Source organism: Oryx dammah, unplaced genomic scaffold, assembly GCF_014754425.2.
Source record: "Oryx dammah isolate SB20612 unplaced genomic scaffold, SCBI_Odam_1.1 HiC_scaffold_7, whole genome shotgun sequence".
NCBI classification, from domain to species: Eukaryota; Metazoa; Chordata; class Mammalia; order Artiodactyla; family Bovidae; genus Oryx; species Oryx dammah.
The window spans coordinates 31,954,775-31,978,281 of NW_024070191.1; the positions used below are offsets into that span (position 1 = coordinate 31,954,775).

At 50.5% G+C, this 23,507-nt stretch overlaps 1 protein-coding gene across 1 annotated transcript; it reads left to right on the plus strand.

Moving 5' to 3' along the window:
• The first annotated feature begins 409 nt into the window (after positions 1-409).
• EIF4EBP1 (eukaryotic translation initiation factor 4E binding protein 1) lies at positions 410-23,390 on the plus strand. Its single transcript, XM_040242937.1, has 3 exons — positions 410-617; positions 20,194-20,373; positions 22,892-23,390. Exons 1-3 carry the CDS (start codon positions 473-475, stop codon positions 22,921-22,923), a joined length of 357 nt encoding a protein of 118 aa, XP_040098871.1. The 5' UTR covers positions 410-472; the 3' UTR covers positions 22,924-23,390.
• Positions 23,391-23,507: the final 117 nt, after the last annotated feature.

The window sequence follows — 23,507 nt, forward strand, 5'->3', positions numbered from 1 at the left end:
CTGAAGGGGGCCTTCCGCTGAGGTCCCAGTGTTGAAACTAACCAGGGTGGGCTAGGATCCCCGCACAGCCTGAGATGCGCCCCCGATCCAGCAGCAAGGCATTAACCGGGGCAAGCTCGCGACCATCACCCCCATTCGACCAGTCCCTGCCGGCGTGTCAACGGGCACCCGAAAGGACTAGGGGCATGGCTGCGAGGGATCTGGAAGGCACTGGGGCCGGGCGCAGGCTCCGGCCGCCCGGGAGTGGGAGCCTGCGCTGGGGGAGAGGAGCCAGCGCTGGGGGCGAGAAGCGCCCGAGCCCGCAGCCGAGGGGACATGTAGGAGGCGCGGCAGCGCGGCTGCGCGGCGGGAACTACAAATCCCAAGGGTCGTCTGCTGGAGAGGCGGAAGGGGCGGTCTCGGGCGGGGCGGAGCGAGGCCCGAGGGGCTCTAGGGCCACGCCCCGGCTGCGGGCTCAGCGCTCGGGGAGACCATGTCCGGAGGCAGCAGCTGCAGCCAGACCCCGAGCCGGGCCATCCCCACCACTCGGAGGGTGGTCCTCGCCGACGGCGTGCAGCTGCCCCCCGGGGACTACAGCACCACCCCCGGCGGCACGCTCTTCAGCACCACCCCCGGAGGTAGGCGCGGGCTCCGGGGAGGTGGCCCCCTGTGCCCTGGCTCTGGGTGCGGGCGGTGGGGAGTCCAGACTCGACGGGAGCGGAGAGTGCTCGGGAGCAGCCCGCAGGACGGGGCGACCGAGTTCCGGGGCGCGGTGACTGGGAAGAACGGAACGGGGTATCAGGGAGGCAGTAACAGTCCGGGAGGTGGCCGCAGGGAGCGAGCATGGGGGTCCCCTGCGATCGCCAGCCCTCGGGCGCGAACTCCAGTGCAGCGTCTGCCAATGCCAGGAGTTTTCTTCTTTCTGGGAGAGACACCTGACTCCCCCGATCGTCGACAAACGCACAAACAAACGCACGCTTCCAAGACCACCGCATGCTGAGGTGTGCTGCCCCTTGTGGGTGTTGGGGGCAGTTCTGAGGCTGATAGGGTGGGGTCGGGGTGGGCCACGCACCACGGAGAGGCCGGGCTAAGGGTTTTGTGGGATGGGACATTGGAATCAATGACCCTCGCAGAACCCTTCTTCCTTCCCGAGGCCCCCCCCACTCCACCCCACCGGACCCCTAGCCCCAGCTTTGGGCGGAGGGTGCTCGCCTGCCCCTGCGGCGCCTCGGCGGCACGTTGACCAGATGGTTCTTTCAGGCGCGCGGCGGTTCTCCGCTCAGGGACCTGGGGCCGCGAGCCGCGCTATGCAGAAAAACACGTTCTTCTGTCCGGGGGGGAGGGGAGGGAGGGAACCGTGTGACCTCCGGGAGCGTGGATGAGGAAGAGGAAGCTGAGCTGGCGCGGGTGGGGGCCCGCTTCGCGCTGCCCTCGGGAGCCTGGCATTCGCTCCCAGCTCCGGAGCCTGGGTGCTGATGAAACCTGCCTGCGCGTTTGCGTGATGAAATCCCCTCCCTCGCCGCTTCGCTCCCTCCCTCGCTCTGTCCTCACCCGCTCCTGCCCTTCTCCCCTTCCCTTTACGCCCTCTGCCGCTCCCCAAACCACTCGAGAAAAGCGCCGCACATCCTGGCGTCCCGGCTGAGACTCACGCACTCGGGCGGTCGGGCGGGGCTGCCCGCCTTGTCGCCTGGCAGCGTCGGGGGCCACTTGCTTCTTTTCTCAGGCAGCTGTCCCACCCCCGGCGAGCACAGCCAGATCCGAGGCCCTGGTTTTGTTTCACTCAAAACATACAGCGTGCGAGCTGTTTGCCAGCTGAGTGGTTCCTGGACAGCGGGGGCCGCCTTTTTCTATGAGACGCGGCACCGAGGCCTCCAAACACGTGCCCACGGTCCAATCTAACGCCCGATTTCCCAAACTGAACAAGAAAGAGCCGCCAAGCGCAGAGGGGAAAGAAATGCTGCCGCGTCTATTAAAAATGATCCAAGGGAAAGTTCCCAGTGACTCTTGCTGTCTCTCTTGACTCAGATTCTCTTTCCATGCTTGACCTTATGTAGTCCATGCTACTCCGCTTTTTCTGTGCTATGATGGGACAGGTCTACTGGGACCTTTTGGGACAATTTTGGGGTCCCCTCCAGTGAAGGTGTGAGCCACTGCTTGATCTGTTCAGGGTGGGCACTGACTAGATGGGGTGGATCAGCTTGGAAGCAACAGCCCGGGGTGCTGTTAATGGGAAACTCTTCTACTTCTCCCTTTCAACTGGTAAATTGCGGTTTGGGGCAGACCTCAGCCAGTCTCCCTCCTTTTGAAGGTGTTCATTTGGGAGAGGGACAAAGGGCTTCTGCATCACTGTAACAGTTTCTGAGGCCAACTGGAAGGAAGCTAGCAGTGCCAGGAGCCTAGAGAGTGACCAGCCTAGTGACCAGCGGGGGAGACGCAGCTCACAGTCCATAGCCCAGAGAATCCAGGCTTGCCTCTGCACAACCAAGGCGTGGAGTCTTCCTCCACAGCCCACTTTAACACAACCCTTTGCCTGGGCAGAGGGGCTTGACCTAATGAGTAAAGGTCATTCCAGGCTCCCTTCTGCTTCGGTCAAGAGTGCTATTTCTCAGTCTTCTAGGGGCCACGTGAATTACCGGGGGCCACATCTGATTCTGTAGGTTAGGGGTAGGGCCTAAGATTCCACATTTCTAACTAGCTCCCAGTGACTGGTGTAAGGACTATTCTCCGAGCTTTCGGGAATTGGAATGTGACAGCCCTCACCAGGCTCTCCTCTGTGGTCTGACAAAAAAGGTGATGCGTCCATCCAGGTAAACTTCTCTTGAGGTTGGGTTTGGCATCTGTCTTTAAACTAGACTCTGGAGAGCCAGGCTCTCGGCAGAGTCTGCATGGTTGGATAGTGTCAGAAGCTACTGGAGTAAACTGTCCATTGGTCACTCTTGCTGGGAATGGTTCTGCAGTGTGTGTCCTGGGGGAAAATAAGAGCAGATGACTTGAGCCATCTCCAGTCCTCTGACTCCAGTTTGCTTTCCATGCTCATTAACCCTACACAGGCTGAACCACTGATCTGAAGAAGTTAGATGTCTGGAGAACTGAAGAGAAATTTACATAAGAAAATTACTTAAGAGAGTGTCACTGATGAACACTCAAGTTTTTGGAATCTTATGATTTTGTTTTTTCCAACTTCATTAAAGTATAGTGGATTGACAGTGTGTTCATTTCTGCTGTACAGCAAAATGATTCAGTTATATATTCTTTTTCATATTCTTTTCCATTAGGTTTTTTGGTGGTTTTTTTTTTTCCCCCTTTTTTTGGTCATGCCATGCTTCTTGCAGGATCTTAGTTTCCTGATGAGTGATTGAGCCTGTGCCCCTTTCCTTGGAAGCGTGGAGTCCTATCCACTGGACCATCAGGGAAGTCCTTCTGTTGGGGTTTATCACATTGAATATAGTTCCCTGTGCTATACAGGAGAACCTTGTTGTCTATGCATTCTGTATATAATAGTTTGAATCTGCTAATCCCAAACTCCCAACCCTTACCTTCCCCACCCCAACCCCTTTCCTTTGGCAACAAGTCTATTCTGTGTATCTGTGGAGTCTTAAAAGTCTTAAGTAACACTAAACCACCAGAACCTTTGAGTGGGTCAGAACACTTCATCCACCCTTCCCCCACCAACCTCTACATTCCCAGTTCCTTACTGGATGTTTGACCCAAAGCTACAGGACTTGTGGCTTGGGTGGTAGTCGTACCTAAGCCCTGGATCTGGATAAGGTTAATCAGAGGTAAGCCGCTAGGACTGCAGGTGTTACTGGCATCCTATTTGGTTAGACAAACAAAGCCTGCGCCCAGGAAGCTTACCTTGGGGCAGCTCCCGGTCTGGCCCTGGAACAGAGAGTGCCAGGAAGAGGATAGGGTAGGCTGGGCACTGAAGCCAGAGAGCAGCCAGTGTCCCCAGGCCTCAGTTACACTGCCTCTTTATTACAGGTCAAGAAAATTTGACATTGACATTAAGGCAAAGAGGAACTATAATGGGTCTCTTTATACTGACCCGAGCTTCCTTTTAAAGCATTTAGAACATTCCATACTAAGTGCTTCATTAAAGACTGGCAGGGACCCTGGTGTAGAGCACCCGTAGCCTTCCTGATCTTATGGCCATGGCATTGGAAGACAAAGTGTGACCTCGAGGGCTTCCATTGCAAGCTAGAAAGATGAACACACCCGAAATAGAATTACAACCATCAGAGTTGTATCTAAAGTAATTAGACAGACACTCACCCCACCCTGAAAACTTGAAAGTGAAAGTGAAGTCGCTCAGTCGTGTCTGACTCTTTGCGACCCCGTGGACTGTAGCCTACCAGGCTCCTCCATCCATGGGATTCTCCAGGCAAGAATACTGGAGTGGGTTGCCATTTCCTTCTCCAGAGGATCTTCCCGACCCAGGGATCGAATCCAGGTCTCTCCCATTGCAGGCAGACGCTTTAACCTCTGAGCCACCGGGGAAGCCTTACATGATATTAAATGAGACTTGCCCACTCCAAGTAGCCAGCGTGGTTGGCCTTACATTCTAACAATGTAAACACAGCTGTTGGATATGAATTGCCTTCAGACCTTACTTTTTTTTCCCCAATATCCTCAAGGGTGGCAAGGCCTCATTATTGATAAAGGGGTTTATTTGTTCTTTTCCTGAAAGAGCAAAAAAAAGTCCTTCATTACCAAATTTGGAGAAAGGGCCAGCAGGATGGTGCCATATTGACTATTGTTATAAAGTAGCGAGGCATTTGCTTGTCAGGGACTTTATTTGACATCAAGTTAGGAAAAGGCAGCATTATTGAAACAAGGATTGCTGCCCAGGGTGAAATGAATGAAAAGTGTTCATTTGTACACATAGATTCTTGATTCTTCAGTGTTCAACGTATGAACGAAAAACATGTTACTTTCTCGTTTTACTGAGATCCATGACAGTGTTCTTCCTCTTTTGTGATTCACAACAATGATTCACATGTCTTTGTTTACATATTTGTTCCCTAGATTAGACAGGAAGTTCTTTCAGAGATGGCTTACTCATCTTTGTAGTGTGGCCAGCCACATCAGATGTCTAAAAGGTGAGGGGTGAAAAACTCCTGTGGTGAGAGTATTCTCAGGGTGACCTAGTGTCTCTACTACTAGGCCTGGGTCTGGGCTGGCTTAATAAGAATGTTTAAATTTTCTTTTCTGTCCTCTTATTTACAAGTATAGCTATTTATCTTGGAATGTCCCAGAAGCAGAAGCTAACTTTCTCTGAACTTTCCCACTTATCCCAGTATTATTCCAAGTTATTATGAAGCAGACTGTGGAAAGAGGTGACTTTTTATACTGAACTAGTCAGTGTTGGGGCCTACGTCTCAGACACTGGGAGATTCATGGTCTTCATTGACTTGTTTGCAGCCAGTATTGCTGACTCAGCAGAAATAGGTGACATCTGCCCATGGCATTTGGATGCTTAGGACATGGGCCTTGTAATCCACTGCCTATGCCCATGAGGGTTCACAGGGAGAGCTCAGATACTAGATCCAGAGATCTAGTCTCGATGAGCAGGGTTGTATCAGCTAGCTACTGCTGTGTAACAAGCAACCCCCAAACTTAGTAACGTCAACCACCACCACAACAATCTGTTATTTCTCTTCATTCTTTGGGCAAATTGGGCATTTTTTGATCATCTTGCCTGAGCCCACTCATCTGGCTGCATACAGTTGGCCATTGGATTGTCCTGGGCTGGAAGTTTCAAGGTGGCCTTAGCCACCTGTCTGGGTATTGCTGGGGACAGCTAGAAGGTTGGGCTCTCTCTCTGTCCTCATGGCCTCACACCATTCAGAATATGAGTTATTTACATGGCAGCTTCCAAGGCCGCTTAAGGCCTTTATTCAGAAGTCACAGTATGTCACCTACACAGTATTCTGTCTGTAAGAGTAAACCTCAAGACTAGCCCAGATTCTAGGAGAAGGGAAATGACTCTTTTGAATGAGAGAAGCTGGGTATAAACAGGGATAGGAGGATTTATGTGGGCCATGCTTTGAGACGATGTTCCACAAGGGTCAAGCCTCAAAGAACAGTCCTTTGAGGGGATTTAACTGCCTGTCCTGCTGAGTGGCCAACAGAGCCAGGGCCAGATGTTAATGTTCAGTCACTCAGTCCTGTCCGACTCTGCAGCTGCAGTATGCCAGGACTCCCATGTCCTTCACCATCTCCTGGAGCTTGCTCAAACTCAAGTCCATTGAGTCATTGATGCCATCCAACCATCGTGCCCTCTGTCGTCCCCTTCCCCTCCTGCCTTCAGTCTTTCCCGGCATCAGCGTCTTTTCCAGTGAGTCGGTGCTTCACATCAGGTGGCCAAAGTATTGGAGCTTCAGCTTCAGCATCATTCCTTCCAATGAACATTCAGGATTGATTTCCTTTAGGACTGACTGGTTTGTCCAAGGGACTTTCAAGAGTCTTCTCCAACACCACAATACAAAAGCACTCATTCTTTGGTGCTCAGCCTTCTTTATAGTCCAGTTCTCACATCCATACATAACTACTGGAAAAACCATAGCTTTGACTAGACGGACGTTTGTTAGCAAAGTAATATCTTGGCTTTTCAATATGCTATCTCAGTTGGTCATAGCTTTTCTTACAAGGAGCAAGTGTCTTTTAACTTCATTGCTGCAGTCACCATCTGCAGTGATTTTGGAGCCCAAGAAAATAAAGTCTCTCACTGTTTCCATTGTTTCCCCATCTATTTGCCATAAAGTGATGGGACTGGATGCCATGATCTTTGTTTTTTGAATGTTGAGCTTTAAGCCAACTTTTTCACTCTCCTTTCACCTTCTTCAAGAGGCGTTTTAGTTCCTCTTCACTTTCTGCCATTAAGGGTGGTGTCATCTGCATATCTGAGGTTATTGATATTTCTCCCAGCAATCTTGATGCCAGCTTGTGCTTTATCCAGCCAGGTGTAGGAGACAGGAATCACGAGCCTGTGTGTTTATTGACTATTAGTTTAAGAACAGAGGACACCTTCCTGAAAACATTGAGTCATGGATCCCATGTCTTGCTTTCAAGCCCTTCTATTCAGCTCCACAAAGCAAAACACACAGGTGGAAATGGTGCCAGGGCTCTGGGCCGTATATTCAGCTGGTGTCACACGTACTAACTGCCACCCAGCCTACCTCCTGTTCCCCTTCAAATGGCCAGGCTTCAGTTATGGCCTCCTCTGCCCAGCACTTGCATTTGAACATCCTTGATTTTCTGGAGTACTGGCAAGAGGCAGGTGTCTGAGCCCACAGGTCCACAGGTGAGTGGACTCTGGAGGAGACTACTGCTGGTGTGGGCAGGATCACACTCAGCACGTGCACAATGAAGTGGCGGCTGCAGAACTGGGTCTCTTGCCTTAAGGAGTGTGAATGGGTTTCCCTCTTCTTTCTCCCAAACAAAAGGGGACCGTGGGCCTATGCGGATTTGCTAGGTCTCCTGTAACCAAATCCACAGACCAGGTAGTTTAAACAACAGAAATTTATGTCCTTCTTGGTCTGGAAGCCCAAGATCCAAGTGTGGACAGGTTGGTTTCTGCTGAGGCGCCCTCCGTGGCTTGCAGAGGCTACCTCCTGCTGCCCCTTTGCGAGGTGGTGGTCTTGGTCCTTCTGTGGAATGGCTCTCTCTCACAAGGACATCAACACATTGTTTTAGGGCTCCACCCTAACGGTCTCCTTTTCACATAATAGCCTGGTTAAGAGACCTTATCTCCAAATACAGTTACGTTGAGGTACTAGGAGTTGGGGCTTCAGCATGTGAATTTGGGGGCGTGCCATTCACACAAAAAAGCAGGACTCCTTCACTTTCCAGCATCAAGGGGGGTGGTGTATTTCAGAAGGGCACTCACTGTTGGTTGTGCATTTCAGGGGGCAGCCTTACTTGGCTATGCCAGGTGCAGAGGGAAAGGGGAGGAGCTTGGCCAGCCTTAGAAGTCGGTCAGCTGTTTTGTTCTGTCTCCGGAGAAACTTTGTCCCTTCTGCTTAATTTTCAAATCAGCCTGCCTGTTCCCTCGTGGGGCCTGAAGGAAGGGCCATTTGCCACTGGCTGATGGTCCCTTTGTTACTCCAGGGCCTTCATAAGATCCCTAAAGGGTTTTTGTTCGGGGGAGGGGGGTTATTATTATTTTTTTTTAATATTCATTTATCTGGTTGTGGCAGATCTTAGTTGCGAGATCTAGTTCTCTGACCAGGGATGGAACCCAGGACCCCTGCATTAGGAGCCTGGAGTCTTAGCCACTAGACCATCAGGGAAGTCTGAGGACTGTAGGGGTCTTGGTTCTCCCCGGAGAGCTGGCAGGGTGGGAGGGGAAGGGCAGTCTTGGAGTGAGCGAGCTCTGCTTCTTTACCAAGCTACTCCCCACCACCCCCACTCCTCGGCCAGTCAGCTGTGCTTGCCAGGCAGACAGTCCTGCAAGAAACAGCCGGGCACTGCTGCTGAGCTGAGCGTACGCTCGTTCCAGTGGGTTTCTCCTGGGCGGCTGGCCCGCGTCCCAGCACAGGCATTCAGCCCTCTGCCTGACCCTGTTATGAAATGCTCTCCCGCCCCTGGAAGGGGAACAGCAGTTCTAGGAATTCCGTGCTTGTACTCTTGCTGGGCCTCACGTCCTCAGCCCCTGGGAGGTGCGTTCCTGCCAGCGGAGGCCTGGGAAGAAAGTGGGACCAGCATCTCAACTTACAGGAGCCGCATCCAGCCGCCTCTGGGCCCCCGGGGCTGGACCGCAGGGAGATGGAGGAGGAATGTAGGAGGCCTCCCTCCCGGGGAACATCCTGTCCTCAAACAGGCGGAAGAGGAGGCAGAAGTCTGAAGACCCTGCTGGCTTCCCCTTGGCCAGAGCTGCCTGGCGCGGGGGCCGGGGCTGCCTGGCTCATTGTAAAGAGAGGCTGGTCTTTAGAGTGGGAGGTGAGACAGGCTAGGTCTATCTTGGGATGGCTGCAAGGGGCCGGCCTTTCTGAACCTCAGTTTCCTCCCTGTGAATTCAGAATAAAGTGTCTCCCTCGTGCGGGTCCACAGAGACCTAGCAGGTCAGGCTGTGGCAGGCAGGGTTCACACGGCACTGTGATTTTCACAGCCTGACACTCCCGTGAGGCTCGGGTTTTATGCTCACCGAGTGAAGACCTGGGACTCGGAGGTGGGGGCTGGTGCAATGTCGCATCCAATTTTGAGCCCAGAACTGCTGCCTCCCGTCCCCAAGCTAGTTGCACCACTTTCATTTTAGAAGCACCTGCTCACAAGGGGATCCTAAAAATAAATGGTTGGTATCAGAGCTGGAAGGCACCCAACAGATTATCTCTAAAGCCTGGCCTAGGGTTGGGGCTTTAAAAATAGTTTGAATGAGCCCAGAACAAGCCCTTGTTTACAGGCGAGGAAACCAGACCCCGGGGCATGTGTGCTTTGCTTTATATGTTCAAGCAAGCTGTCCTCACCCCCAAAGCCTGCCTGAAGAAAAAATACAAATCTTGCATTTGGTGCATACCTGGAATGTAAAGTCCCAGATGACACTGGTTACCGAACATGCCACAGCTCATGGTGGTGCTTGAAGCCTGTTTCTTTGTGGACCAAAACAGGAGGGAGAATGCCCTTACCCTCCGCCCCCAATCCGGCCCCCTTCTCTCCAAGTCTCTTTTCAGGGTTCTTACCTCCCCTCTGGTTTATCCCAGCTCTTTTTTTTTTAACCTCAATATAACTGAAGTCACACTGGTCGTGGCAATGCCGAGGACTTGCTTGCTTAGGGCTGACTTTGTGTGAGCCACGGTGCTGACCCACGCGGTGACCCCAGGAGGCTTGAACTGCCATCATCACCATCACCCCCATTCTTCAGGGGAAGAGATCGAAGCACAAGGACTTCTCTGATGGGCCAGTGGTCAAGAATTTCCAGTGAAAGGGATGCAGATTCGAAACCTGGTTGGGAAACTAAGATCCCACACTTCAAGGGGCAGCTAAGCTCACATGCACAACTACTGAGCCCTCATGCTTCACCTGAGACCTGATGCAGCCAATAAATAAAGAGAAAGAAGAAATCGGGGCACAGAAACATGGAGCAGTAATGCCCAGAGTGGATAGAACCAACAAGCGGGAGAGCTGGGCTTCTAACCACTAGGCTGTAATAAGAACAGCAGGCATTCACACCCCGCCCCCCATCATGTTGTCCCCACCCTCCTCTCTCCATAGCTGGGAACTCTGGCAGCCAGCTGGACTCAGGGTGATGCATTTACATGGGCTTCCTGTTGTAAGACAGCCTCAGCTATTCTCTACATGTAGTTCGAGACGCACCCTTGAACTCAGAACCCAGTAGGCTCTCAGCTACACAAGTGTTTGGAAGAGTTGGGGGCAAGGTTCACCTCTCTTCTGCCCCCACCCTGCGGGAGGCAGGTTCTGGATTCCCTGGCTCTGCACCTATAGTCCCTCCCGTCTGGATCATCCAAGGACCACCCCCCACTCTGGGTCAGTGCAGAATTGGGGTGACAAGGATGCTTCCGGCTCGGGTTAAGAGTCAGGGGGCTTGGATCCCCTGTTGCCAGTGGTACACACGGGGTAGACCTCTCCCTGCCCCTCTGTAGTCCCCATCTATGTCTCTAGACTCCACACACTTGTTTCCAGGTTTTTCTCCGACTAAGTGTGTGTAGATCAGGGAGCTGTTCCTGTATCTAATGGTCCCTGTATCTAATGGTCCCTTGTATCTGTCACACCTGGCTTGCTGTGGTCCAGAGGGGTTCAGTGAGGGAATATATGACCCATCACCCCTACTCAGGGCATGTGCTTGAGCAAAGGTTGGCAGTTGTGTGGGTGGGTGTTAATGCTTGTCCTGATCCTTGAATACAGTTCCTGGAGTCTAGCATGGACGGGGCTGGTGCACACGGCCTGGAGATGCTAGAAGGGTGAGCTCACCACTCTTTCCCCAGCCCAGCAGAGAGCCTTCAGGACGTGAGGAATCTGTCTTGTTCCAACCATGGCAGTTGTAACTTGACTTACTAGGAAAGGAGATTCTGACCCTATATCCTTATTTATTTGTTTGTTTACTATCCCTGTATCTTTATTACATGTCAAAGAGTCAGACATGACTGAGCAACTAACACACAGATCCTTGTATTATTTTATTTTAAAATTATTCAGTATAAAAGGTGTATTCCTTGCTTTAATCCTTATCTTCCCCCAGAGATAAGTAAACAAAAAATACAGTTCTGTGATTTTTTTTTTTTTTTTTTTTGTGGCCAGTGTGGTGGTGGTTTAGTCATTCATTTGTGTCCAACTCATTGTGACCCCATGGACTGCAGCCTGCCAGGCTCCTCTGTCCGTGGAATTTTCCAGGCAAGAATACTGGAGTGAGTTGCTATTTCCTTCTCCAGGAGCTCTTCCCAACCGAGGGATCAAACCCAGGTTTCCTGCATTGCAGGCGGGTTCTTTGCCAGCTGAGCCACAAAGGAAGCCCAGACAGTGTACACATTTATTCCAAGTAGCACCTGCATAGCATTGCACTGTGGGTCTGATCCATAGTTTATTTAATCTGTCCCTTAGTTCTTCTTTTCTTTAAGTTAAAGTTGTGTGTATATGTGTGTGTATGGGTGTGTGCATGCGCATATGTGTGCACGCGCGCTCAGTCGTTTCTGACTCTTTGCGACCCCATGGACTGCAGCCTGCCAGGCCTCCCTGTCCTTCACCATCTCGCGGAGCTTGCTCAAACTCATGTCCATTGAGTCAATGATGTCATCTAACTATCTCATCCTCTGTCATCCCCTTCTCCACCTGCCTTCAATCTTTCCCAACATCAGGGTCTTTTCCAATGAGTCAGTTCTTTGCATCAGGTGGTCAAAGTATTGCAGCTTCAGCATCCGTCCTTCCAATGAATATTCAGGATTGATTTCCTTTAGGATGGTCTGGTGTGATCTCCTTGCAGTCCAAGGGACTCTTAAGAGTCTTCTCCAGATGGAGAATCTCTACACAGTCCACAAAAACAAGACTTGGAACTGACTGTGGCTCAGATCATCAACTCCTTATTGCAAAATTCAGTCTTAAGTTGAAGCAGGGAAAACCATTAGGCCATTCAGGTATAACCTAAATCAAATCACTTATGATTATACGGTGGAGGTGACAAATAGATTCAAGGGATCAGACAGGATTCCTGAAGAAATATGAATGGAGATTTGTAACATTATACAGTGTAAAACATACTGACCCAATATTTTTATAGATCATACTACATTTAAAGTTATTACAAAATAATAAAAAATAATAAAGTTATTACAAAATAATAGCTATGTTTCCCAATGTTGTGCAGTGTATCCTTGTAGCTTATTTTATACATAGTAATTCATACCTATTAATCCTCTACCGCTGCCTTGCCTCCTTCCCTCTCCCCATTGGTAACCACAGGTTTGTTCTCTGTTATCTGTGAGTCTGTTTCTCTGCTGTTATATTCATTTGTTTATTTTTAGATTCCACACATAAGCAATTACAGAATATTTTTCTTTCTCTCTGATTTGTTTCACTAAGCATAATACCTTCCAGGTCTATCCACATTGTTGCAAATGGCAAAATTTTCATTCTTTTTTATGGCTGAGTAGTATTCCATTGTGTATATGTGTTTCACATTTTCTTTATCCATTCATCTGTTGATGGACACAGATTGCTTCTAATTACATATTTATTGTTTTTAATACTATGATTCTTGATGAGCCATGTAGATTTTAGTGATAGCATTTCCATTTTTTACAACCTTTTTTTTTTTTAAGTAGAATTATTCATTTCTTTGGTTTAAAATGTGCTCAGTCCCCAAATCCTGAAATCATGGAACTCTGCTCAACAGTCTTGTTCAGTCACTAAGTCATGTGCAACTCTTTTCGACCTGATAGGCTGCAGTATGCTAGGCCTCCCTGTCCCTCGTTATTTTGTGGAGTTTGCCCAAGTTCATATCCATTGAATCAGTGATGCTATCCAACCATTTCATCCTCTGCTGCCCTCTTTCTTCAATAGTTTGTAATAGTCTCAATATTCTGCAATAACCTAAATGGGAAAAGAATTTGAAAAAGAAGAGATACACATGAATCACTTTGCTGTACACCTGGCACTAATACAACGTGTTAATTAAATCTAAAAGAACAATTTTGAAAAGAAAAGTGTAACTATGAAAAAATAAAATTGCTTAGTTTTCATTCAGGTAAGTCTTCCCACACCCGCCAGCCCCTCTGAAGTGCCTCTCAGTATGGTTTCACAGTCAGACCTCAGCATTTCTCCATACATTTTCCCTCTTTTCTGAGCAATTTGGCGACTTTGGACCTGCCACACAGCTGCGGGCATGGGATTCCCAGGAGCCTCTGCTCTTTCTCTGATTTTATAGACTCCCTCTTCCTGGCACTTTCTGCAGATGGCTCTGTTCTCCTTCTATTTGGTTAGCAACCCCATAGACTGTAGGCTGCCAGGCTCTGCACCCTCTATCCTATTTCTAGGGCACTTATTTAAAAATAAAAATCCTCATTTGAGCTAATACAATCCATAATCTAAATGCTGGTAGGGATGGCACCTTAAACACCCACCCCTGGACTTCCCTGGTGGTCCAGTGACTAACTAAGACTGCACTCTGAGCGCAGGGGGCCGGGGTTCAATCCCTGCTTATCGTGTGGCTGGGCATAAAACTAGATCAGGATGACTTTTGCCCCAAGATAGTAAAGGCATTTGACCCACTGTCTTCAGGCTTCCCATGTAACCACTGAAAAATTTGATACATTCTCACTCCCAGTCCTCAGTGGGCACCTGTTGTCTTTCAACCCTTTCTGGAAGATTTCATGATTTACAATGACTCTTAAGCTGGTGGTTTTTTAATTCATTGCACTTGGTGGTTTTTTAATTCATTGCACTGGATAGTCAAGTAGTCTTTCAAAACTCATCTCTCTCAATTCAGCAAAAGTATCTTTTCTTTTTTTTAAAATTTAATTAATTCTTTGATCTTTTAAGGAGTTCTTTTGATCAAGTTCTCTTGTCTCTTTTTCTTGATTTCCTTTTATCCAGGATTTGGGTACTGTCTCTAATTGGTTATCTTTTTGTCTTCTGCTCCCTTTATTATTTAAGAGTGAGGAGTTGCTCAAGAGCTGGCCAGAAGCCCCTTGTCTGTTCCAGAGACCGAAGCGCTCAATCTAGTGGCTATTTGGGTTTGTTTTTTTTTTCATGTGAGATAACCCCCTCCCAAAATCTGTCTCTGTAGGTCTTTATCTTTGCTCTTTATTCTGAAGCAGAGGAGTGCAAGGGGTTTGAGGCCACCATTCAGGAGGTCAGCTTATTTTGCCTGCCTGGCCTCCTCCTGGGTGACAGACGGGTGGCACCTGTCCCCAGCCCCCTTTTCCTTGATGCCTCTAATTCCCGAAACTTCCTGGGTTTGCTTGCTTGCTGTTACAACCTCGACCGCCACCTTCCTACCTTTAGCTGTCCCCCTTTTCCTCCCTGTTAGAACCATTCCTGGGACTTCCCTGGTGGTCCAGTAATTAAGACTCTTTGCTTCCACTACCGGGGACCTGGGTTCCATCCCCTGGTTGGGGAACTAAGATCCCACATGCCACAGAGGGAGGCCCCCCTCAAAAAAAAAAAAAAAAAAGAGGAAAGGGGGGAAAAAGAGCCATTCCTCCGTTCACTTTCTGTCTTCATATATCGTGATGTGGAGAACAGTCGGAGCCCCGGTGGCATCCAGGTGGGCACAGGTGCTTCTGTTTCTAGTTCTCGGTGTTTTGTATGACTTGTAAGAGAAGCAGAAGGAAGAACCCGTCTTGTTTCTGCCTCCTAGAAGCGGCCCAGATCCTCAAAAGCTCACATAGACACCTTGTGGAGGGGGCTTGTTTTTCCTTGCACGGAGAGGAAGTGGGTCCTCAGCTAAAGAGTGTTATGGGGGACCACAGCAGACCAGCACCCCCGCCACCGCTGTTCAGCATCATAGGGTCCTCAGCATCCCCGCTGGTCCCCACTTCCTGTCCCCGTGTGCAGACCAGGTCCCAGCTCCAGGGCTGCGCTGCAGCCTCGTCGGCCAGGGGTTCCTATTTTCAACAATACGGGCCTGTGTGTGTTTTGTTAGGCTTGCCTCATCTGTGGGAGGCTTTGGGAATTTGCAGATCACTGGCCATGGAGGTGGGTCCCATGAAGGCTTAGAAGAAGAAAGAGTTAAAAAGCCAAAGCGGTTCCATCTCCAGCTCCTATTCCTCACAGGCCCCAAATTAGCCAGTCAGTGGTGACTTTATGGTCTTATCCCAGGCTCGGTGCCTTGTCAGCTGACTTTCTGGACACCACTGTTTACCCCTTTGTCTATCCCACACACACACTCTCCCTCTCTGGCTGAATTACTTTGATGATGGGTATTTTTTTTTTTAATATATATTACTTATTGGGCTGTGCTGCGTCTTAATTGTGGCATACAGGACCTTTCAGATGCAACATATGGGATCTAGTTCCCTGAGCAGGGATCAAACCCCGGCCCCCTGCGCTCAGAGTGCAGTCTTACTTAGTCACTGGACCACCAGGGAAGTCCAGGGGTGGGTGTTTAAGGTTCCACCCCTACCAGCATTTAGATTATGGATTTTATTAGCTCAAGTGAGGATTTTTATTTTTAAATAAGTGCCCTAGCCATAGGATAGAGGGTGCAGAGGCTATTTCTTTTTCTCTTTTAAGTGTAATTACTGATTTTTAAAATGCTGGGGGCCACTTCAGTGTATGTACCCCAAAGAATTGAAAGGAAATTATCAAGATATTTGCACACTAGCAGCATGGTTCACAATAACCAAAAGGTGGATGTAACCTGAATGTCTGTGGGTAACAAAACTGGTATATCCATACACTGGAATATTGTTGTTTAGTCACTAAGTCATGTCCGACTCTTGCAACCCCATGGACTGTAGCCCGCCAGGCTCCTCTGTCCATGGGATTTCCCAGGCAAGAGTACTGTAGTGGGTTGCCGTTTCCTTCTCTAGGGGATCTTCTCTAGCCAGGGACTGAACTCAAGTGTCCTGCATTGGCAGGCAGATTCTTTACCACTGAGTCACCAGGGAAGCCCACGATGGACTATTATTCAGCTTTAAATGGAAGGAAATTCCCACATAGAGTCTAGCCATGTAGATGAACCTTGAGGACATTATGCTAAGTGAAACAAACCAACTGTAAGAAGACAAATACTATAAAATTCCACTTACATGAGGTACCTAGAGCAGTCCAGGCTTCCCTGGTGGCTCAAATGGTAAAGAATCTGCCTGCAATGTAGGAGACCCAGGTTCCATCCCTGAATTAAGAGGATACCCTGGAGAAGGGAACGGCAACCCATTCCAGTTGCCCAGAGAATTCCATGGACAGAAGAGCCTGGAGGGCTACAGTCCATGGGGTCGCAAAGAGTCGGACACGACTCAGCGACTAACGCAACAGAGCAGTCCAACTCAGACAGAAGCAGAGTGCCATTACCGCCGGCTGGGGAAGCGGGGATTGTTTCCTGGATGGAGTTTTAGTTTGGCAGGATGAAAACAGGCCCAGAGATGAGTTGTATGACAATGTGGATGTACTTAACTCAGCTGTACATTTAAGATTACTTCAGATGCTAAGTTTTATGTTATTTCTGTTTTACCACACTTGTTAAAAAAAAACAAACAACAAAACCACTGGGGGCTCGTGACCTTTAAAGAACCTCAGAAGCTGCTGATCTCCAAGTTCTTTTTTGAGATGATTGAATCTCTAGCTCTCAAGTTCAGCTCTGATAGGGTCACTCGCTCTATGCCGTGGTGAACAAACAAACGAAAAAACCCAAGGTGGTATTAGGAGTTTGGGATCAGTCGATACAAATTTGTATATTTAAAATAGATAAACAGGGAATTCCCTGCAGGTCCGGTGGTTAGGTCTCTGCTTTCACTGCCGAAGGCCCGTGTTCCATCCCTGATTAGGGAACTTAGATCCCACAAGCTGTGCAGTGCAGCCAACATAAAATAGACAAAAGTCCTACTGTATAGCACAAGGAGCTATTTTCAATAACCTGTAATAAACCATAATGGGAAAAAATATGAGGCATATGATATATATTCAGAAATACATATATTGCTGAATCACTCTGCTGGACACCAGAAACTAACACAGTATGGTAAGTCAACTATACTTCAATAAAAATAACTAAAATGTTTTTAAATGCCAAGGTGGCGGGTGGGAAGGAGATAAGGGGGTAGGGTGCCCATGCCATGATGACTAAGAGAGAAAAATGGGCCCATCTCTGAAGCCAGGATGCCCTCCCTCCAGAGAGGGCACTGCGCTGTCCATTTGGAGCCCGCTGGGCATGTCGGCACACAGCCCTTCATGCTACAGGTGAGGAAACTGCCCTTACAGGTGAGGCCCAAAGGTGGAAGGGGCACAGGGCCGCCTGGCTGGTTGGTAAAAGTGATAGTCTCTCAGTCGTGTCAGACTCTGCCACCCCATGGACTGTAGCCCACCAGGCTCCACTGTCCATGGGATTCTTCAGGCAAGAATGCTGGAGTAGGTTGTCATTTCCTTCTCCAGGGGACGTTCCCGACCCAGGGATAGAACTCGGGTCTCCTGCACTGCAGGTGGATTCTATCTGAGCCACCAGAGAGGGCTGGTTGGTAGCAGGGCCTAAAATACAGCCCTAGGTCTGTGTCCTTTGCTGTCCACCCCTCCCCCTTAAAAACATGAGCTCTGAACTGTAGTCCTGGTGATGAGGGGCAGGGCTGCCAACCTCAGCATTATTTGCCCCAGACCAGGAGAGCAAGCCCGGGTGGCTGCCTGGCCCAGGCCGAGGTCAGACCAGGCCAACACGAGCAAGGAGGCAAAGTTCATCCTCGGGTCTCTCTCACCACCCCCTGCTCTTCAGCATCCTGGATCCTCCTCGGCACCGGGAGCCCAATCTTAACTCACATCAGAGCTCAGAGATGCAAGCCCATCCATCCCTCTCCTGTCTCTGGGGTTAGTAGACAGGCAGTGCTCAATGTCGAGAAACGAATGTCAGCTATTGGAATGTCGCTCAGCAGAGCCCGTAAGTGAGGGACATATTTCAGAGCTATTGATGAGGATGGGCATTCCTGGAGTCCTTGCGTCCTGGTTTCTAAACTGAGGCCATTCACCACCTGCCTATAGTCTCTTCATTTTTTAATTGATGTATCGTTGATTGTATTAGCTTCAGGTAGTTCATTTCAGTTGCTCAGTCGTGTCTGACTCTGCCACTCCATGGACTGCAGCACACCAGGCCTCCCTGTCCATCACCACCTCCTGGAGTTTACTCAAACTCATGTCCATTGAGTAGGTGATGCCATCCAACCATCTCATCCTCTGTCATCCCCTTCTCCTCCCACCTTCAATCTTTCCCAGCATTAGGGTCTTTTCCAGTGAGTCAGTTCTTCACATCAGGTAGCCAAAATATTGGAGTTTCAGCTTCAGCATCAGTCCTTCCAATGAATATTCAGGACTGAATATTAAGTTTCAGGTATACTGCAGAGTAATTCAATTATACATCTGTATAAATCTATTGTTTTTCAGATTCTCGATCCTCTGGAGGAGGAAATGGCAACCCACTCCAGTATTCTTGCCTGCAAAATCATTCTTGCTACAGTTCATGGGGTCGTAAGAGTCGGAAAGGACTTAGCGACTAAACAACAGCAGTAGGTTATTATAAGCCATTGAGTATCGCTCTTCCTGTACAGTAGGTCCTGGTTGGTTATCTGTTTTCTATATAGTAGTGTGTATGTGTTAATCCCAAACTCCTCATTATCCCTCCCCCTCTTCTGCAGTCTTTATCATACTTTGCATTCTACTTGTACATATATTTAATATTTATCTTTGTATCACCTCTCCTTTAAAATCTATTGTTTTTTAATTTTTTGGCCAAGCCCCATAGCTTGTGGGATCTTTCGTTCCCCTAGGGGGGATTGAACCCACACCCCCTGGGCAGTGAGAGCTCAGAGACCTAACCACTGGACAGCCAGGGAATTCCCTAGCTTTTATTATGTAGATTATAGCTTATGTGATATATAACATGTACCATTACCATATTCAATTACATCCTGTTGTATATATTAACGGGGAGTTTGCTATCACAGCTATATATGGAAAACCAGAGTCACTTGCCATAAATAGAAGTAGCTATAAAAAGAACATAATGACAAGATGCCTAGCTAGATGCCTCTGCCTGTTGAAGGCTGAGCCTGGGGCCTGCTCCTTGTGGAGAAGGGAGCCACTAGCAAATGTTCTGGAGGTGTTATGTTACTAGGACCACAGTGGGGCTGCAGAGATGATCAGGATTTAGACAGGGGCCCAATGGGAGTCACCTTCTCACTCTTCACCGTTATTTGTGAATCAGCAGGCCTCCTCCCTGGCTCCTGTGCTTGAGAACACACTCCTTTTTTTTTTTTAAGGAATCTCTCAGGCAGCTGCCCTCATAGGAGGGCTCCTGGGAGGCTTAAGGTCTGAATAATTCTGTAAGACGTGGTCCCTCACCCTAGGGTGACACTTGAGAAAGGAGAGTGAAAATTAAAGGAATGGAGGGCAGACTGAGGAGAAACCCTGAAGTCGGGTGACACGTGAACAGAGGATGGGTAACCGGGTGCTGGGCGGAGTGGGGTGTCTCTGGGGAGGTGGACTGAGTTAAGAGAGCTGCGGTGAGGCTGGGGGTGCTCCCTGTTACTCTTTTCCACAAAGACCAGATAGGAGGAGTTCTCATATTTAACTGGTGGGGAGTAGTTAGAGGGGCAGTGGGGTGCAGAAAGCACTTACTTTTCTCTTTGCTCCTTTGTCAAATGGAGTTAAAAGATGCTGGATATTCCCCAAGGGTGTGTAAGGACAGAATTGAAAAACGCATAAAAAACCCACTTTGGGGACTTCTCTGGGGATCCTGTGGTTAAGACTCTGCCTTCCAATGCAGGAGGCAGGGTGAGTTTCATCCTTGTTCAGGGTCAGGGAATTAACCACAAGCCACTGGTAGGGTGCTGCCAAAAATTAAAAAAAAAAAACAAAAAACTTTCTCTGTGGAGTACCCGCTGACCCGGGGAGATGGGGCGGTTCGGCGACAGCAGAGTCCAGGGCAGCAGGAGGCAGTGAGTGAGCCTCACACCTCCGCCCGGGCTTTTGCAGGAAAGCCTGCCACCTCTGCTGGAACCGGGCCTCAGGGAAAAAGCAGGCCAGGGCCTTCTCCGTGGCTTTATCCGTGTCCCCGCCCCCTTGCAGGTACCAGAATCATCTATGACCGGAAGTTCCTGATGGAGTGTCGGAACTCACCTGTGACCAAGACGCCCCCGCGGGACCTGCCCACCATTCCCGGGGTCACTAGCCCGACAGGCGATGAGCCCCCCACGGAAGCCAGCCGGAATCACCTGCGCAGCAGCCCCGAGGACAAGCCGGCGGGCGGTGAGTGGCTGGGCTCTCCCTCCAGGAAGCGGAAGAGCGGGCGTGGGGGTGGGTGGTCCAGGGAGCACGAGGATGCTCCTGCCCCGTGGAGCAGTCCAGAGGGCGAGGGAAGGGTCTGGGGTGCAGCACTTTCATTGGAACCCACTTTCCCCAGGAAAGGGGCCCAGGAAGCCCAGGCAAGGCCATTCAGCCTCATCGGATAGTCTCATTAGCGGGAAGGTTGTTTGAAAGGAGATGGCATCCAGGCGGCCGCTTTGATAAGCCCTTGGATAACCTTTATACAATCATCCCTGAGGCATATCTGTGTGTCTGCAGCAAATTGGAACACACCCAGGATGTTTTTGTGCAGGAAGCTGCTTATCAAAAGGACAGTGTCCTTGCCCTCTAGGAAATTACACATCTGCGGGATCAGAGGAGAAGGCAGTGTCACCCTCCTCCAGTACTCTTGCCAGGAGAATCCCATGGATGGAGGAGCCTGGTAGGCTACAGTCCATGGGGTCGCTAAGAGTCGGACACGACTGAGCGACTTCACTTTGACTTTTCACTTTCATGCATTGGAGGAGGAAATGGCAACCCACTCTAGTGTTCTTGCCTGGAGAATCCCAGGGACAGAGGAGCCTGTTGGGCTGCCGTCTATGGGGTTGCACAGAGTCGGACACAACTTAGCAGCAGTAGCAGCAGCAGCAGCGGAATCAGAAAGGTGACAGGGACGTCAGGTGTCCTAGTGGATCAGGCTGTGGAAACAGTGCAACCAGGTGTTTCTGCAGTAGACAAGGGGAGGCTGGGTCCTTCCTCCCACCCCTCCGCCCCCCATCAATCAGAGCAGCCACCCCCGCAGAGGTGCTTGAATACCATCTCCAAGCATCAGGGACTGGCTGGCCAGAGCATCTGAGCTCTTGCTGTGGGAGGAGGGACCATAAGCACTGGCAGAGCCTGGAAGCTGCTAACCCTTCACCCGAAGGCAGCAACCAAGCCCAGACAGGGAGCAGCTGGGCCCTCGAGCTTGGCTGGCCTTGCTGACAGCATGGAACCCAGCTCCCTGGGGCCTGCAGGCTGTGGTTCATCAGGAAGTCAGGAGCCCCACCTCCCAGAGTGGGCTGCACTTGGAGAGCCATGGGCAAAAGAGAGGTAGACACGGACCCACAGAGCCCAGCAGGAAGGACGGCCCAGGCAGCAAGGTTCCCAGCCCTGTGATAAGTGATGCACAGGGCTTCTCTGGGGGCTCAGTGGTAGACAACCTGCCTGCCAACGCAGGACACCCGGGTTGATCCATGGCCTGGGAGGATCCCACATGCCTCAGAACAAGTAAGCCCATGAACCCCCAACTAGGGAGCCTGTGCTCTAGAGCCCAGGAACCGCAACAAATGCCCCCACGTGCTTCAGCTCCTGAAGCCCGTGCGCGCAGAACTGCAACGAGAAGCCACTGGAGTGACAAGCCTGAGCCCTGCAGCTAGAGAGGAGCCCCCACTGGCCGCAACTAGAGAAAGCACGAGCAGCAACCCAGACCCAGCACAGCCAAAAATAAAGAAACCAGTATCTTTTAAAAGGACAGAAGGATGGACAGAGTCGTGTGGTTGGTGCTCCGCTCCTCTTTCGCCTTAAACCAGACTGGCCTTTGCGGATGGAGGCTGTCAACACAACCTGAAGGCTGTCCACCGCCTGCACTTGCATACCCTTGCCCCTCCCGGCCTCTCGAGCTGTGCTGGCCCACAACAAAGGCTCTGACCCCACCGTGGCAGCCTCATAGCCCGCACGGTTGTTGGGATGGTGTGGGCTGAAGGAGGAGGCACGTGGTTTTCCATGTTGCTTCACTGGATATAAGAAACCAAGGCTCCTGCCCTTGGACACGCATATTTGTGTCAACATAACCAGAAGTCAAGGGCGGTTGTTCCCCCGTGGGGGTCAGAGCAGGCCTTCTGCCCTCCAGAACCTTGGAGCAGCCTTGGCCAAGAGGTCAGGCACAAGGCAGTTCCATTAAAAAGGAAAACAACGTGCCGCTGCGTGAATTACTTGGAAATTCTAATGGTGAGAGATGGGCGAGGGCAGCTGAATTCCCCAAATAGCTACTGTATTGCAGGGTCAGGCTCTTCTCTGGGGAATCAGGTGTAGGCAGAGGAGGTTATGGTACCATGTCCTAACCCAGAAGTTGGGACACGTGCTCAGAAAGGTTTTATGTTTTAAGGAGTATGTGTCTGTGAAATTGTATTTATTTCAAATCACAAGGAGCCATTCACTCTTCTTAAAGAAAATACAAGTGATCCAGAACACAGGGCTGTCAGCTGTCCGGTGGGGAGACATGGTCTCTGCTCTAGGAGTGGGGGAGCAAGCACAGCTGGACGTGTGTCTTGGGAATTCCTGGGCCTGCCCTCTGTCCGCTGTCCTCGGCAGCAAGCCCCTGGCCCCTGCTTTCCCTGTTGGAACGACAGAACGGGAAATAGCACCCCCTCCCAGCCTCGCGAAGGTTCAGCCATGCCATTTGCCCATGGCTCACCTGGTCTTCTGCCCCTTCTCTCCCCAGGTGAAGAGTCACAGTTTGAGATGGACATTTAAAGGGCCAGCCATCAGAGCGAGCCATGCCTCCGGGCCCCAGCGGCCCCTCTTGGGAGAAGCCACACCAGCCAGGCCTTATGCAAGCGACCATCTTGGGCAGGCGGTGGGCATGGGGCCAGCCACCCCAGCCCCCTGCTCCCTCACTCAGGGCCCCTGCTCCCCCTTCTTCTTCGTGGATACCAGCACATACCTCCACGTGCCTCCAACTCTGCAGGAACTAGTACCCGGAGGGCAGTGACCTCAGGCGCATCCCGCAGCCCAGGGCCGGCAAGTGGACACGGAGGAGGCCTTCTGAATGGTCCTCCGGCTCTCCCGGCCCCCTCCTCTTGGGGAGCACCCACGCCCTCCACCCCCAACTTAGATTGGTGTGTGGGGAAAGCTCCCCACCCCCTCCCTTCCTGAGAAAGGAAATAAAAGCCACCTGCGCCCTAGGGCCGAGAGTTGGCCCCTGTCTGAGCTCTTTTCAACTCTGTATGCATGGCTAATGCTTCTCAAGCACTTCCTGTTGGCCTCTCAAGTTGATGGTCGAGGGACCCTTGTTGCGGGGTGGTGAGTAGAACATGAGTTACCCTCGCGGTCCGGCC

Excerpts from the sequence above, each read along its gene's own strand:
- EIF4EBP1 (XM_040242937.1), top strand. The coding sequence starts at position 473 with ATGTCCGGAGGCAGCAGCTGCAGCCAGACCCCGAGCCGGGCCATCCCC. Across the intron at positions 618-20,193 it reads CTTCAGCACCACCCCCGGAG|GTACCAGAATCATCTATGAC; the intron begins GTAGGCGCGGGC and ends GCCCCCTTGCAG. Across the intron at positions 20,374-22,891 it reads CGAGGACAAGCCGGCGGGCG|GTGAAGAGTCACAGTTTGAG; the intron begins GTGAGTGGCTGG and ends TTCTCTCCCCAG.